Source organism: Ammospiza nelsoni, chromosome 7 (assembly GCF_027579445.1).
Source record: "Ammospiza nelsoni isolate bAmmNel1 chromosome 7, bAmmNel1.pri, whole genome shotgun sequence".
NCBI lineage: Eukaryota > Metazoa > Chordata > Aves > Passeriformes > Passerellidae > Ammospiza > Ammospiza nelsoni.
The window spans coordinates 35,092,420-35,107,514 of record NC_080639.1 but is presented as its reverse complement, the minus strand read 5'-3'; the positions used below and the strand labels follow the sequence as shown (position 1 = coordinate 35,107,514).

Genomic DNA, 15,095 nt, shown 5'->3' with positions numbered 1-15,095 from the left:
CAGTTTTTCATGTACAGTTAATATAAATGGACATATATGTATAAACACTATTTTGCATTCTATGTGCAAGCTTTAACATGTATTTTTAAGAAATTGATCAATCATGATATTGATCAGTATTGATTGAGGGTTCAGAAGGTTAATTTTGAATGTGCAATTATATGCTGCCTGTTAGCATTCAATATTTAAGATGGGTTTTTTTTCCCTAAGGCATTCTGGCACTTTTTTTTTGACAGCAGTAAGAGCTTGCTCAGCTCACTAATTGAGGTGAAAACCAACATGAGCCAAAACAGGAGAGGGAAATTTCCCTCGTTGTTCACTCTTAATAAGTACTGAGGCATCATCTGGAAACCATGTTAGGAGTGTGTTTTTCAGGTGCAGTGTTGTGTGTAAAACAGAAACGTGCATGTGCAATATAAACTGTTATCACACTTCTACCTCCCTGCTAGAGACTTAAAAATAATATTGAGTTTGCTTTCTAGATTTTCATAACTCAGTTTTCTTTGGTTCAGGATTCTTTGATAATTTCATTCTATATTATCTCTATTCTTTCATAGAGTTTTAGCAATTCTAAACAGAAATATTTTCCACATTCTCTTTTGCTTATTTGAATATTTCACAATTCAGTAAATATGATTAGGATGTTCTCTGTTTATTTTTACTCTGCAGTGATTGCTGCCAAAGTTCAGTGCTTTGGTCTGGTTCCCAATGATTTTTGATCAATCTGATTTGCTCTATTATGGACTCTTACAGTAACTGAAAAAAGTTCATTCTTATTGGGTTAGGGAAGAGAGAGGATTAAAGGAATTTAAGGCAGTGTTAGTAACTCATATGAGGAAAGCCTGAAACAAACTTTAAACCAAATCAGGTGGAAATGACTCATATTTGGAAACTAAGCGGGGAAAAAAGTGAAGTATACTCACTTGTGGTATAAAATAAGAAAAGTGAGACTACAGTTTCTTGGGTTTCTTAAGCCCATGAGATATTTCTACCTAATGTTTACTGGTGCTGGTGAGAATCTGAAGTTACAAATTGATTTCTCCAGATTTTTTTTTCAAAGAATGTAATACTAAATATATGATCTGAGACCTGTGGTGTCAGCTGATATAAAGAAAAATGATCCTTTTCTTTACAAACTGTAATGATGCTGCCCTAATGCCATCAAAGCTGTGACAAAATTATTCCATATTAAATATGGCATGTGCTTTTAGAGGCACAAATCATCTTGGCCCTTTTCAGTTTATTTAATTCAAAAGGCACAGGAAGTTCTCTGGAGGACACATCCTCTGACACTTCACTTGCTGACTGTGTGAAGGGCATTTTAGGAAAGTGAGAACAATTTTGGTTTCTTTTGTGAACCTGTTAGACTCAAAATGTCCCCATCATCTGAGTCTCTGAGCATGAGATCCTGAATGAACTTAGAATGAAGAAAAAACTTTTATATTATGCTATTAGAAATAAAGTTCAAAGTGACCTAATGAAGACAAGCTGTCCCCCAAATGCCAAACTACTTTTTCAACAATTACACTTGTTATGAAGTAATTCTTAGAATAGCCATGGTGATTTAAGATGCCTTGAACCAGGTGTGTATTCTATTAGAACAGTAACTTGTAATCTGTTTTCCAGAGGAAAAAATAAATTACTCAGAAGAAAATGAGAACATTGCCCTTTACCTTTCTTTTCTTTTCTCTATCTGAAATAGCATTTTTCTACGTATAAGAAACATTTCCCAAGTACACAGCAATAACATGTGGAGTTAGTATGCAACATGTTTTCAGAATGTAGTAAAAACATTTATTTGTGAGCCCATTAGAAGGGGAATATGAGTGCTGAAAATGCAGGAATTATGTGATTCTATCTTTTTTTCCTGATTGCATTTCAGTATCAGAAAGTGTGCTTGTCAGGGGAATCAAATGAATTTCCAGAGAAATATAATAACTTACAGAATAATAAGTATATAGAACTAAAATGCTTGAATTGAGCAGTTCTTCTCTTTCCAGTTTCTTTTTCCAAGCCTTTCTCTGTTGTATCTCATTTCTGCATATGTTGCCTTAATTTCTTGAGGGTTTTAAATGTTGTCTTTTTTCTCCTCCAGACTTTCTGCACTTTCCATGCCTGTTTTCATCTCCTTTGCTTGTTGCTGTTCTGGCATTGTGACATTACTGACTTCCCAAACTTTAAATGTTTCCTTTAGATTTAAATTTGTATTGATTGAACTAAGAGTGTGTTACAGAACTCCATTATTCAGATGGAAAGTCAATACAAATTATATGTTTTCATACTCATGGTCCTGGTTTCTCTTAAAACACATTTCAAAATAGGTTGTGCTGATATATTGCACTTGCTCTTTTAAATGATAAAAGCATTCAGGAAAAAAAAAAACAACTGAGCTTTAAAGATATTTAAATTTCATGTTTACATTCAACCTTTCAGACTTGGGTATAGTAAATGTTAGATGAGCTCAGAAACACTTAGGCTGACAATTAATTTTAAACTTTCCTAAGCAGTGGAAAATGTTATATCACTTTATATATATTTATTTATTTATTAATAGAGGATGGTGTGTCTGACTATTTGATCTGTCTTAGCTGGTTTGAAACTCAATTTTGTTATAATTCCCAGATACCTTTCAATACTAAAATGGAGAGGGGAATACTCCAATCCTCTCTGAGCTTAGCCGAACTTTTAATTAAGGTCTCTTTTCAGAATCTTTATCAAGTTATTGTTTTTCTTTGAGGTAATTTTCATAAAAGCACATTGTAGATTGCTTGCTGTGCTGTTGTTGTTAAAGGGAGCTTCAATCAAACAATCAGATTGAATCAGAATTTTTCCTAAGAAAGAATTTGATATTTAACCCACTGAAAAATGTGAGGCATTATTCTTTATAGAAGTTTTTGTTGGCATTTGTGGGCAGTTTTCTTCTAGCAGAGATTTTTTTTTACAGTTTTTCATGTAGCTTATACTTTGTTTGCCTCATATATTTTATATCCTAACCTTTGTGGTAAAAAAATTCGAGGCATTTATGAAATCAGAGTGCAGAAATGTATGATTTTTCTCAACAAATTGATAGCAATTAGTTTTCCTGAAAGTTTTAAAGAATGTGATCAATAACCATGGTATTGATTTGAGACTTTACAGAAATTCTTTTAATCAATTTGCAGAATGAAAAGTATTTGCTCTCAATTTCTAGCCGATGAATCAGGAAAATAACATCAAATTTTGGGTTTATTGGGTAATGGCAGCATATTTTTTTAAAATTTATTTGATTGAGCCAGAAAATCCCAATTCCCTGTAATGTAGCTGATTTTATAGAGCCATTGAATGATCAGGTTGGATGGAAGATCAAAGCCCAGCTAATGCTGCTGCTGTTTATCTGCTTTCCAAGACCTTCAGGACACCTTCAGTGCTAAACTCCAAGTTTCCCAGGGGTGAAATGTTTTGCCGACTCACTCTCCTGAAGAATTTTGTTTTTCTGGGCTTTCTGAGTCTTCCTGGTCCACTTTAAGCCTTTAATCCTTGCCCTACTTGTTATTTATACAGAAAACAGGATTTTTCATGTTTTCAATTCATAAGCCTTTTATGTCTTCAAGAAATTTTGCGCGCTTCCACTCGTCTTCTTATTCCATTCTTTTAGACTAAGCAGTTCCCGATTGTTCATTCTTCCCTTGCAGGCCATGATTTCTGGGCCCCTTGGAAGAGCTGCTCATTTCCCCTTGTATTTCTGTACTGATTCACACTCCTCTTCAAGAGCTGTGCTCAGAGGAGGGTGCAGTGTTGCAGGCTGCTGTCAGCCAAGGTTAGGGTTTTGTTGTGTTGATTTCAGTTGTAAATACTGTCAAGATCCCATTGAAATTTAATCCTTCGCATAATTTGCACTGTTGGCTATTTATCTTAAACTGTGTTTCCTCTACCTTGAATGAAAAAAACACAATCTAACATAGCACAGATTTATTAGGGTTTTTTTTTTTCCCCCTATTGTGTTGTTAATTGGTGAGAAATACAAAAAAATCTAATAGTGAGGATTATGATTTGTGTTCTTATGCATTGGAATTGCCAAAAAACCCCACAGATCAGTATCCTCCTGCACAACAGCTGCCAATTTATCAGAATTTGGGAAGTGCAATTAAAGTGTGTCTCAAGTTCAGATAGCTGGTGCTTGTGAAACAGCTCCTAATGTCAGTGATCCTGTTCTGCACTAAATTATTTAACCACGGCAGAGCTTTGACTAATTTGCTTTGCAGAAAGTCATCCATTGCTTTAACAGATGGGAGGGTCATTGGGAAAGTTCAAGGCAGGTTGTGAACAAGAGCAGCAACAGCTCTGCTGAGCTGCTTGATTAGCCTGAAACATCACAGATAATTTAATGTGTGTGTGCAGTGGGCAGGAGGAGAAGAGGAGCTGCAGGAGGAAGTGAGCAGTGAAGTGTTCAAGGGAATGGGAAGGGATAAACTGGGTATTTTGAGAGTTCTCTTGAGAAGCAGGAGTACTGCCTGTTGCCATAAACTGCCATTAATATTTTAGATAAAAAAGTTTAATTGTATGGAAAGCAAGGTTCCCAGTATAATCTGTGCTTTACTCTAGGAGAAGGAACTCGGAGTGTTTTGGGGGCAACAACTGCATCCCCACAGAAAAGGCTTGCTGGGAAAAAATATCTTTATCAAAGTGGATATGCTCAGTTGATTCAACAGTTTATAGAATCCAAGTTTTTGTCTTTCTTGTTTGTTTTATTAACACAGCTACTTGCTTGAAAAACTTTTCCTGATCTATGTAAGAACTATAACAAAAAAATCAATTTCATAGTATGGCTGACCAATGCCGATCATGTTTACAGATATTTTTATGCTCTTTGATATCAACTCTTTTGTATCACTTTGGCACAAATCATGCAGCATTAATTCATTAACAATGGAAGGAGAAAGTCATTGGTAGCTGGATTTGTGATGACATGACATCAAATGTTCATTTTCTTGTTATTTTGGCATAAGAGGTTTTTTATGCACTTCAGTTGATAACACAAGGTACACTGTATATTCAAAAGGTACTTTATGTATTAGTAAATGGTTTCAGCTGATTGGCTTTTGAAACAATGGATGTTTTAATGGTTTCATTTTTCTGAACCTTTTGAGAAGCAGATTTTAAATTTGATAATGTGACTTTTTAAAGCTCTAATTATGGGCTCATAATGCTAGAGCTACAAAATACAGTTCAACAGTTGAGTCTGATATTCCCAAATTTAATGTCTAATATCTCTAGTTGGGATCAAAGATAATGCTAGAAGGGAGAATTAAGAAGTCTGTTGGACTGAAAAAGTAATTGAAAGACTACTTATCACAAGATGAATTGTTTTAATCATCTCTTTCTCCTGATAAAGTATTCTGTTTTTCACCTTCCATTTGTCATTTATATCAATTTGTAGCAATATATTTTTTTATTATTCCTTTGAAATGTTTAATCTTCATCTTCCAGATCCATTTGAGGCTTTCATAATTTTTTCTATTCGACACGAGATCAGAAAAATTGATCTTCACAAGCGTGACTACAGCCTCTTAGTCCCTGGTCTGAGAAACACAATAGCCCTGGATTTTCACTTCAGTCAGAGTTTACTGTACTGGACAGATGTGGTGGAGGATAAAATTTACAGAGGGAAGCTCTCTGATACTGGAGGTATGGATTGGATCTTTATTTCCTTAACGGTCGGAGCGCCTGCAGTTACAGGGTGTGAGACCTGGTCAGTCGTAACTGAGCTGTCTTTCTCAGAAACAGAATTTATGATGGCATTCTGCCTTTCACAAGGGCTATATCAAGCTTGTACTTCATTTCCAGACAGAAGAAGACTTTTGTTATCAAAGTTTCCTTTTGCAGTATGCTCTCTAGAGGGAAGAAAATGGCAGATGCAAAGAACTGGTGTTTCTTCCTGGTCCAATGAGTGCAATATTGATTTATTTCATTTTTTGCAGTTTATCTTCACCTTATTAAGAAAATATAAGAATTTATCAGATGTATGATAAATTAGCTCCTCTCACTAGGTGAAAGATTCTGCTTTAAAATTTTATAGCATCCAGAAAGACTTATTCTTTGCTCTGGTCACATACTGATGGCCAAAACCGCAATATAATCTCATAGTATATACAAAAGAGTTTCTACAAAATGTTCTTTGTTGAAGGGTATGTTCCAGTGCTTTCATCTAAAAGGCAAACCCCAAATAATCCAGAAATTACTCCAGGAACATCTGATAAGCTTGTATGTCCGTGTTCATTCTACCAGTCTCTACATCAGTTCTTTAAGAATCTCTTTTCCTCTTTCTTATTTTTTTTTTTTCCTTCTTTCTAATTTTTAACTTTTTCTTTAAGGTGTCAGTGCCATTGAGGTCGTGGTGCAGCATGGCCTGGCCACTCCTGAAGGTCTGACTGTGGATTGGATAGCAGGAAACATTTACTGGATAGACAGCAATTTGGACCAAATTGAAGTGGCAAAACTCGATGGCACTTTGAGGACAACATTAATAGCAGGAGCTATGGAGCACCCAAGGGCTATTGCTTTGGATCCCAGATATGGGTAATTGTAAAGTATAAAAACATTATTTTTCCTTGTTGCAAAGTATTTTGAAGATGCTTAAATATGATATGTTTTATTTCCTTTTTTGCTGTGAGTTATAGTTGCTAATAATCTTGAAAGTCTATTGTGAATAATAAAGAATCCATTAATAATGTGTTTCTTCTAAGTGGAAAGGATTTAAAAATGGTAAATCAGGAGATACAGGTATGTTTTTGTTAGCAAATACTTGTCTTGCCATGTTGTTGTTTTATTTCTTTTTTTTCAATGTGGATGAAAACTGGAATGTTTAGTCTAACATTTGTGTAGTTAACAGAGATTTAGGTGATTCTTCTCACTTAGAGACCAATTTTTTGGTTTTATTTTGTCTTTTTGTGTTTGTTTGTTGGGGGATTTTTTTGTTGTTGTTGGCTTTTTTGGTGGGATTTTGTTTTGTTTTGTTTTTTTGGGTTTTTTTGTGGGACTATAAAAATACAGCTTACATGTTACTAGAAGCCTAATAGCTGAGTGAAGTAAATGCCACCTTTTGTGTTTGGTTTTCATCTCTAAAGTGGAGATAATGCTTGCCAGCTCCTGTCAGTATTTTTTCTACCTATTCATTAGGGATATGCTATAAATCAGAATATTATGTATATTCAATAGCTCCATCCTCTTCCTAGAATTATTACTCTTTCAGAGAGGGGGGAAAAACTCCAAACAAACAAAAACCTTCAGAAAAACACAATAAAATCTACAAGCCACCAACCATAAATTAAATATGCCCAAAAACCAAAAACCACACCTGACCTGTTTTCAAAGTCATGATATTTAATTTTGTTTAGTAAATTGCTATGGTCTGTTATGTGTCTTCACTGAATATTTCTCTCAGAAGCAAAGCTCTGAATAAAAAAATAAAGATTGATAAAGGTCCCAAGTTCTGGGATCTAAATTGTGAATTAGGATGTACATGCCTTAATGATGAAGGCTTTTGCCCTCTCAACTGAGCTGTTTGAAAGCTTATTTACAGAGTGCATTGCTTATCTATAAAATCTTTAAAAAGAGGCATCCTGTTGGCAGAAAAATTGGCAGAGAAGTTGCTCAAATTAAATGGTTGGGAGGGACAAAAAAAAAATCAAACCACCACTCTTCTTGAAACTGAAGGCTTAATCTGCCTTTTGAAGAGCCAGAAGCAATTGATGCTACATTGTGTTAGAAGTCAGGAAAGGAAAAAAAAATCTTTAAATATAGCCAGGAATAGCTCCTCGTCCTTTCACAAATAAATATGAATATACACTGGTGATTCGAGGAGAAGGGGTTGTGTTAGGAGTAAACAAATCCTGTGTCCCAGGGGGGACAGAGCTGGTGTTCTCATTCCACACCCATACAGATGTGTGCAAAATAAACATCTGTAGATAAACACATCCCCTGTGAAGCTCCCTGGCTGCTAAGGCTGAAGGACTTTTAGTGAAAATACAAAAACTTGTCAGAAGTTTTGTTCCAGTCTGGCTCTTTGCAATTAACTCTTTACAGCTAACCACAAGTTTTCCTGTCAAAAGTATAATTTTCCTTTAACAAGTCTGTGCATTGTTGAAAATTCAGTAATCTAAGAATAGAGTTTATTTCTGTCTTCTTGGTGATGCTGCTTCTGTTAATTAACAAGCCACTTCTTTGGTTATAACAATGAAAGTTCTCCTTATTAGAAAAACATTAGAGATGGTACAAACCTGAGAGAGACAACAATAAAACCCATCTTTGAAGTTTTCTTAGCAAGTCTAATCTGTATAAAATTCGTTAGTGACATAACAAAATCCAGGGATCTTCATTAAAACACTCTTAAGAGCAGCTGAAAATCTCTTGTTTAGCCTGTTCCTTGATCCCCGCTACCTCAAATCACCTTTCTTCCCATTCTCCCCTCCCCATCCTTCTCATCCATGGATTGATTTCAAAGGCTCTCATTGTAATTTCTGTTAATGAGCTGGGTTTCTAATTATAGAGGGAAGACAAGGCAAGCTGTGTAAATGGACACGGAAAAGGGAATGCTATTAAACCCCTAGTGTTTTTTTTTTTTTTAAAGTTCTTTATTTTCATGATAGCTCTAACTAATAATGAAATATATGGAGACCCAAATTGAACTATGTTTAATCCTTTCATTTCAAGTATGTCAGTGGTTCAAGCTTTTTTCCAACTGTTGCCTCATAAACCCTATTTTTGTTTCATGCTTTAATATTTTCTTCTATCCCCCTTTCTTTCCCTTTTCCTCTCACCAGAATTCTGTTTTGGACAGACTGGGATGCAAATTTCCCTCGCATTGAGTCTGCATCCATGAGTGGGGCAGAGAGGAAAATCATCTACAAGGACATGGACACTGGAGCCTGGCCCAATGGCCTCACTGTGGATCACTTTGAGAAAAGAATAGTGTGGACAGATGCCAGGTAAAGTGCTCACAGCATCCTTATTGGCACTCAGAAATGCTCATTCCTCCATGCAGAAATGCGAAGTGCATTAAGTGGAATGTAGTTATGGAAATTATGAGTATGGACAATACGGACATGAAGAGCCCTGGGCAGGCACATGTACGAAATGTACATTGATTTAATTCCCCTGCCAGCAGTGGGATCACCCATAGTTCTGGCTCCCTGTGCCTTTCCATGTGTCCTCCTTGACACTCATCCATGCAAGGCCCAAGATAGTTCATTATTTTTAACGTTCATCTGAAAGAAAAGTGGATTTTCTGTTTTATTTCTCATGCATTGAGGCAAATTAAAGCATTATACAAACAAGTATTTCAAATGTCTAGTTAAATTAATAATATGAACTCTATAATCTATAAAGTTAATGATTGCACTGCAAAAATTCTTTAGTCTTGCCACTCTTACAAAGTAAGTTTTGTACACATTTTGCCCCATGTCATAATGGCTGTGTGATTTTTATTTTATTTTTACATAATCTTAAATTTGGGGTTGTCTTGTAGATCGGATGCCATTTATTCTGCATTGTATGATGGAACCAGCATGATAGAGATTATTCGGGGTCACGAATATCTTTCTCACCCTTTTGCTGTTTCTTTGTATGGGAGTGAAGTTTATTGGACAGATTGGAGGACCAACACCCTCGCCAAAGCCAATAAATGGACTGGCCAAAATGTCAGTGTAATACAAAAAACAAGTGCTCAGCCATTTGACCTCCAGATTTATCATCCAAGTCGCCAGCCACAAGGTGAATATGTAGAGAATAATTTATTACTGAGGGGGGAAATGGTATTCTTTTTATGTATAAATATCTGGATTATTAATAGAATAATTAATTACCCCTCCTCTGAGGAGGGAAATCCATATTCTTTTTTATATATAAATATCTATATAAATAGCTGTGTATTATTTTGTCTTGAATTGTTGTATTCAGCACTGGATGAAGTCAAAACCACAACAACCCATGTGACAGAAGTTTTTATTTGCTACATATATATATATATATGTATGTATAGGTTAGGATGTACCATGCAAAATAGGAATGCTAAAAAAATATGAATTTTTTTGGTGAGATATAACAAAATACAGCAAATATTTTATAGCTAAATATTGGAAAGTGAAAAATACCTCTGGAGGATGAGTACCAATTAATTACAGAATTTTTCATGTTCTCAGGACAAATTTCAACTTTCCTGGCAAGAAGTTGATGTTAATACAATACAATTTTAGAAATTATCTCATTAATACTTGTTATTTTCCAATTTTTTTGATACTGAGAAATGATATTTTGTTTTCCTGCTCACCCAGGGTTTGTAGTCCTTAGTAAGGAACTTAGACTTTTATGTTAGTAGGTTGTGAGCAATCTTGATTTGAAGATTTCAAATCCTGACAATTTTGGATGGCTGTGTAAATATATTGGAGCCCAGTTCTGCATTAGTTATCCATAGAAAACTATGGTTAAAGGTCTAACATAAATGAGTACCAGCAGGTAAAATTCTACAGCACACCAGAAAGCAAAAGATTTGAGGAATGCTTTCACATGGAATAAAGGAAAAGCAATGAATACATATAATTTTTGGGTAGTGTTTCCAAGACTGGTGACAACTGTGACCTCTCAATATGTGACATAAAGTGTCAGGATTCATTGTTCTGATGCTTTATTTTAAAATAAAAACGAATGTATATTGAAGATGAATGTTGCATGCTTTCAGTGCATGTCAAGTCTCTTGGACTTCATCACTTCCTGAAATAAGCCATTTATTTCCCTTATTCTTCAGAATTTATTTTTTGGGGCAGGGTTCTTAAAAGCTGTCTGACTTCTACTGAAGATAATACGTGTGCTCAGGCAGTTAAAATAGGGGTGGAGTAAATATGCATCTCTGCACACACCTTTCAAATAAGTTTGGTTTTTTTTTTTCCTTCTTTCTTTTGTTTCAGGTTTTTGGGTGCTTTTGTTTGGGGGCTTTTGGCAATTTTCTTTTAATTTCTTTAATTTGGCAATTTTTCTTTTCATTTAATCACTCATAACTTTGGGATTTGAGGAGCAGTGTTCCATATCTGATGTTTCTAGAGCAGCAGGAGAGTTGCTATTTGCCTTTTCTTGCTCTCAGAAAAAGAACAACTCCTTTCTGCTTGGACTGGGGCCAGACAGCATCTTCAGAGGGATTCTGTGGCCTAGGGAGACATCAGGCAGTATTCCACAGTCATCTTGGCCCTCAGGCAAATAAAAGCTGTAGAAAAGTCTTCAGCTGTTTTTTGCCAAAATCAAGAAGTTCAAGGATCAAGTTGTGTAATTGCAGCTTTTATTTTATGATGTACAAAGCACTGGATTCTGATTTATGTTTGGCATTCTGGGTTTGCTCTAAATTACTGTCTTCCAGCAGGAGCAATTTTTTTTCTTCATAACTGCAGTACCTTTTTATTTGAGCTGAAGAAATGATGATACTGCCTGATTACTTGTTAAATTTTCCTTTGAATTTGTAGCTATTTTGCTATAAACGAACAAGACAGTGTGCAGGTTAGAATCCTAAAATAAAATTAGGAGTAGATTTACACTGCAAATTGTCAGCATGAGCAGAGCACTGCAGGATGAAGATTTTGCATTTTCATCTCCATCTGGGTCATCTACGTGGGTGAAAGTTGATTAGCTTTTAATATATATATATCAAGGAAGTTATTTTGATTGAAATGAAGTAGAGCAGGCCTAAACAAACTCTCCTAGCCTAAAGCCATTTTATTTGAGTCAGTCTAGGCCAGATGCTAATTCAAGGTAGCAAAGTTAAAGTGAGATATTTGTAGGGATGATGATAAGTTCAGCTCTCTGCAAACCACAGGGATTGGGGAAGCTTTTCCCCTAATGCAGAATATTCTCAGGAATGTGAGCTTGAGCCCCACTTTTCTTCCCAGAATCAAAGCTGTGCCAGGAGTGCTGGTAAGATGGCAAACACAGGGCTTCTAGGAAGATTTTAAATATTTTTTTCAACTACCATTGTCTTTTAAAAATCCACCTGCTGCAAAGAAAAATGTCTGTTTTATTCACAAGAAGTTGTAGCAGTGCACTACTGAGGATGGTGGTAAGAGGGGCAAATAGAAGCATTGGAAGGATCACAGCTTGAAAACACAACACTGAATTTCTCACATTTCCCCCCCTTTTTTTTTTTTTCATTTCTCCAAGGTACTAATTTGAATTAAAATTAAAAAGCAAACGTGGCTATGACGTTATTTTTCTTTCTGCAGATTAAATTTTCATTTAGAAATCAGTACAATAAGAAATATAGTATATTGGTGCCACTGGGCTCTTTTTTCATTAATAAAATGAAGAACATTTAACTTCATAGCACTGTTTTGTTACAATATTCTATTGAGGCCCAGATTGCCAGCTGTTTAAACTAATAAACTCTTACAGAAATGTAGCTAAAGATGAGGAGAACTAAAATTTTTATTACCTAAAGATCTTATGTCAACCTTGTATATGTTTTTTACTTCAAAATGAGCAGAAAGTTTGATACATGTATTATAAATAATGCAAAATATATACACCAATATATATATTATTTAACTTATAAATATATATTCATATATGATTAGTGATATTATAAATATATATTTACTTGTGTTATTTTATATGTATATATAATATTTATATGATTTTTCAAAGCTTTATCAAGAATTGTGGTATGTTGCTGTTTATTTAGTTTCCCGGTGAATATGTAATTTTTTCTACTAATCTTTGAAATGAAAGATTAAAAACTGAATCAGAGTGATTAGAGGAAATAAATATTTACTTTAGAATTTCCACATCTGATCCATCCTAACCTGCAAATTTCAAAGATTGGTCTTAAAATAATCAGATATAATCAGACAATATAAAGATTTACCTTGGCTGAGTACTTTGGCCTTAGGAAAAGCAATTCCATTGGAGGTATCGACAGTGGATACAATACAGAGCAGAGAATTTGATCTGTAACTGGTTTTAAATATGAGTGGGAATCAATTGCTAGCAATTTGAAAGCACCTTTTGATTTGACTGTAGTGCAGATATTTGAAGGTTTAGGCAGAATTCAAACATTTTTAGCACTGTTAAAGTGTAAGATCAAAATTTGTCTCACTAAAATCTGGTGCCACAAAGGGACAAGCTCAATATGAAGTTAATGCAGGGGATGAGTTGGCCATAGGAAGTGCATATTGAGAGGCTGTAAGAGTAAGTTTTCATTTGTCAGCTGGTGATGGCATGTCTAAGGAGGTTGTTTTTAAGGGTTACTGGTCAAGAAAAATAATCATTTTGTTTAAATGAAGTTTTAGAGAGCAGTCAAGAAGCAACGTGACAGCACTGACATGTGTACACCTGTGACACAAACAGATTGACAAGCAATCAGCACTGGAAATCAATCAAATCATGAAAAAGGCTGTCCAGTCAAGGAAAATGCCAGATCTGTGCCTTGCTGTGATCAAAAGGAAAATAGATTGGTGGAAATGATTAGGAGAGGAGTAAAGCAGCACAGGTAGTGAACTGTGATGCTGTATAATCCATACCACTCCCACAGCTGGAATACTGCATACAGATCATATACAGCACATCAAGGAAGCCTCAAAGGCTGATCAAGAGTATGGGATGGGTTTTGCTCTGGAGACAGGTTGGCTGATGCTGCTGGAAATATCATTTATAGACAGGCTTCTGTATGGTGGCAGTCTGTGAAATCATAAATGGCACAGAAAAGGTGAGTAAAAAATGCTTATGAGGATATTCACAATAGAAATAGAAGTGTTAGAATGAGCACAAGAAAATAAAAAAGCCAAATTTTTGAGAGTCAGAGCAATAACAGTGTGCCCTCAGGAGAATTAGTTTTTATTAGGAAATAAAGAACAGGCTTAGCTGTTATTCAATGAAAGCAGTATGAATATGAAAGGAATCTACAAATATGTGTTGCTAGAAGTAATGTTTAGATCACGGTACTTTGCTCCTAGAGTTGTGCACTCATGTGGAAACAAACACATCTGCTTTATAACATTTCTTTTCCCACCAATTTTGTGTTCTGTGCAATATGGAGGGAGTTGGGATGTGAACAGGACACAAATTGCACTGACTGCTTGGTGGATGCTTGGAGCACACTTGAGCTACAACACTCTCTTTAAAATAATCATTAACCACCATGCCTTTAATTTATTCTCTTCTGTCTGTTGTTCTTTTTTAATTCCATCCCATAGAGCACTACTTGCATGCAAAGACAAAATAAGGATTAATTATTCTTAGGCGCAAAGTAAATCCTTGTCACAGATGGTTGTGTGCATACAGAGAAGTTGGAATTCCACAGAAATTGGCAAATAAATGAAAGGAAATTCTTCTCTGCAAAACTCAGGACCAGATTTTTACAGTCTTGCAACACCTGTGGAAAAAATGCCAAAAATTTGGAGAAAGTTGAATCTTTACCTGGTGTCCTGATATCCCTTACAACATAAATGATTCTGTGATCTCCTTCACAGTATTTTCAAAACTCTAATTTGTGTTTTGTTCCTGAGGTACACTTCATGGGTATAGGTGACTTCTTTTTACTAATAGTTAATTAATAATTGGAAATGGTCCTTGAGCCTTGTAAACTTCAGTGTCTTTTCTTCAACTTCACATTTTTTTTTGTCTTCCACATGAAGTTGTTACCTTATTGCAAGAGATCACCCAGATTTTATCTGTTTTCCTATTGATACAAGAAAAGTGATGTTAAATAAACATTCTTCTTTTTTAGTTCCTGGCAAAGGCTGAGTGGCCTCCAGTGCTCAAAAGGGGCAAATGATTTTATAGAAAAAAGTAAAAGCCTGGTTTGTGTGTTTTGGTGTTTTAGGTTTGGTTTTGGGTGGATTTTTTTTTTTTTTGTTGGTTGGTTGGGTTTTGTTGTTTTTGTTTGTTTGGTTTGGGTTTTTGTTTGTTTTGTTTTAATAGAAGGATGGCTACAATTGTAATTAACCTGTTTTTCCAAAATTTTGAAAGCTTCTTTCTTCCTACAGTACAGGCTAGAGAAGTAAGTAGTTAAAGGATTCAGGAACTGCTGGATAAATTTAAGGAAGCAAGCACTGGTGGAAAAAAAATGGTTCAAGGAAGCAGAT

The 15,095-nt window shown here is 35.1% G+C and overlaps 1 protein-coding gene across 1 annotated transcript in view; it reads left to right on the top strand.

Annotated features, from left to right (window-relative positions):
- Window positions 1–15,095, top strand: part of LRP1B (LDL receptor related protein 1B) — a 375,345-nt gene that overhangs the window by 187,805 nt on the left and 172,445 nt on the right. Inside the window, exons 22-25 of the mRNA XM_059476167.1 lie at window positions 5,467–5,664; window positions 6,351–6,555; window positions 8,799–8,963; window positions 9,503–9,747. Coding sequence (XP_059332150.1) covers window positions 5,467–5,664; window positions 6,351–6,555; window positions 8,799–8,963; window positions 9,503–9,747 — 813 coding nt within the window. The remainder of the gene's footprint in view (window positions 1–5,466; window positions 5,665–6,350; window positions 6,556–8,798; window positions 8,964–9,502; window positions 9,748–15,095) is intronic.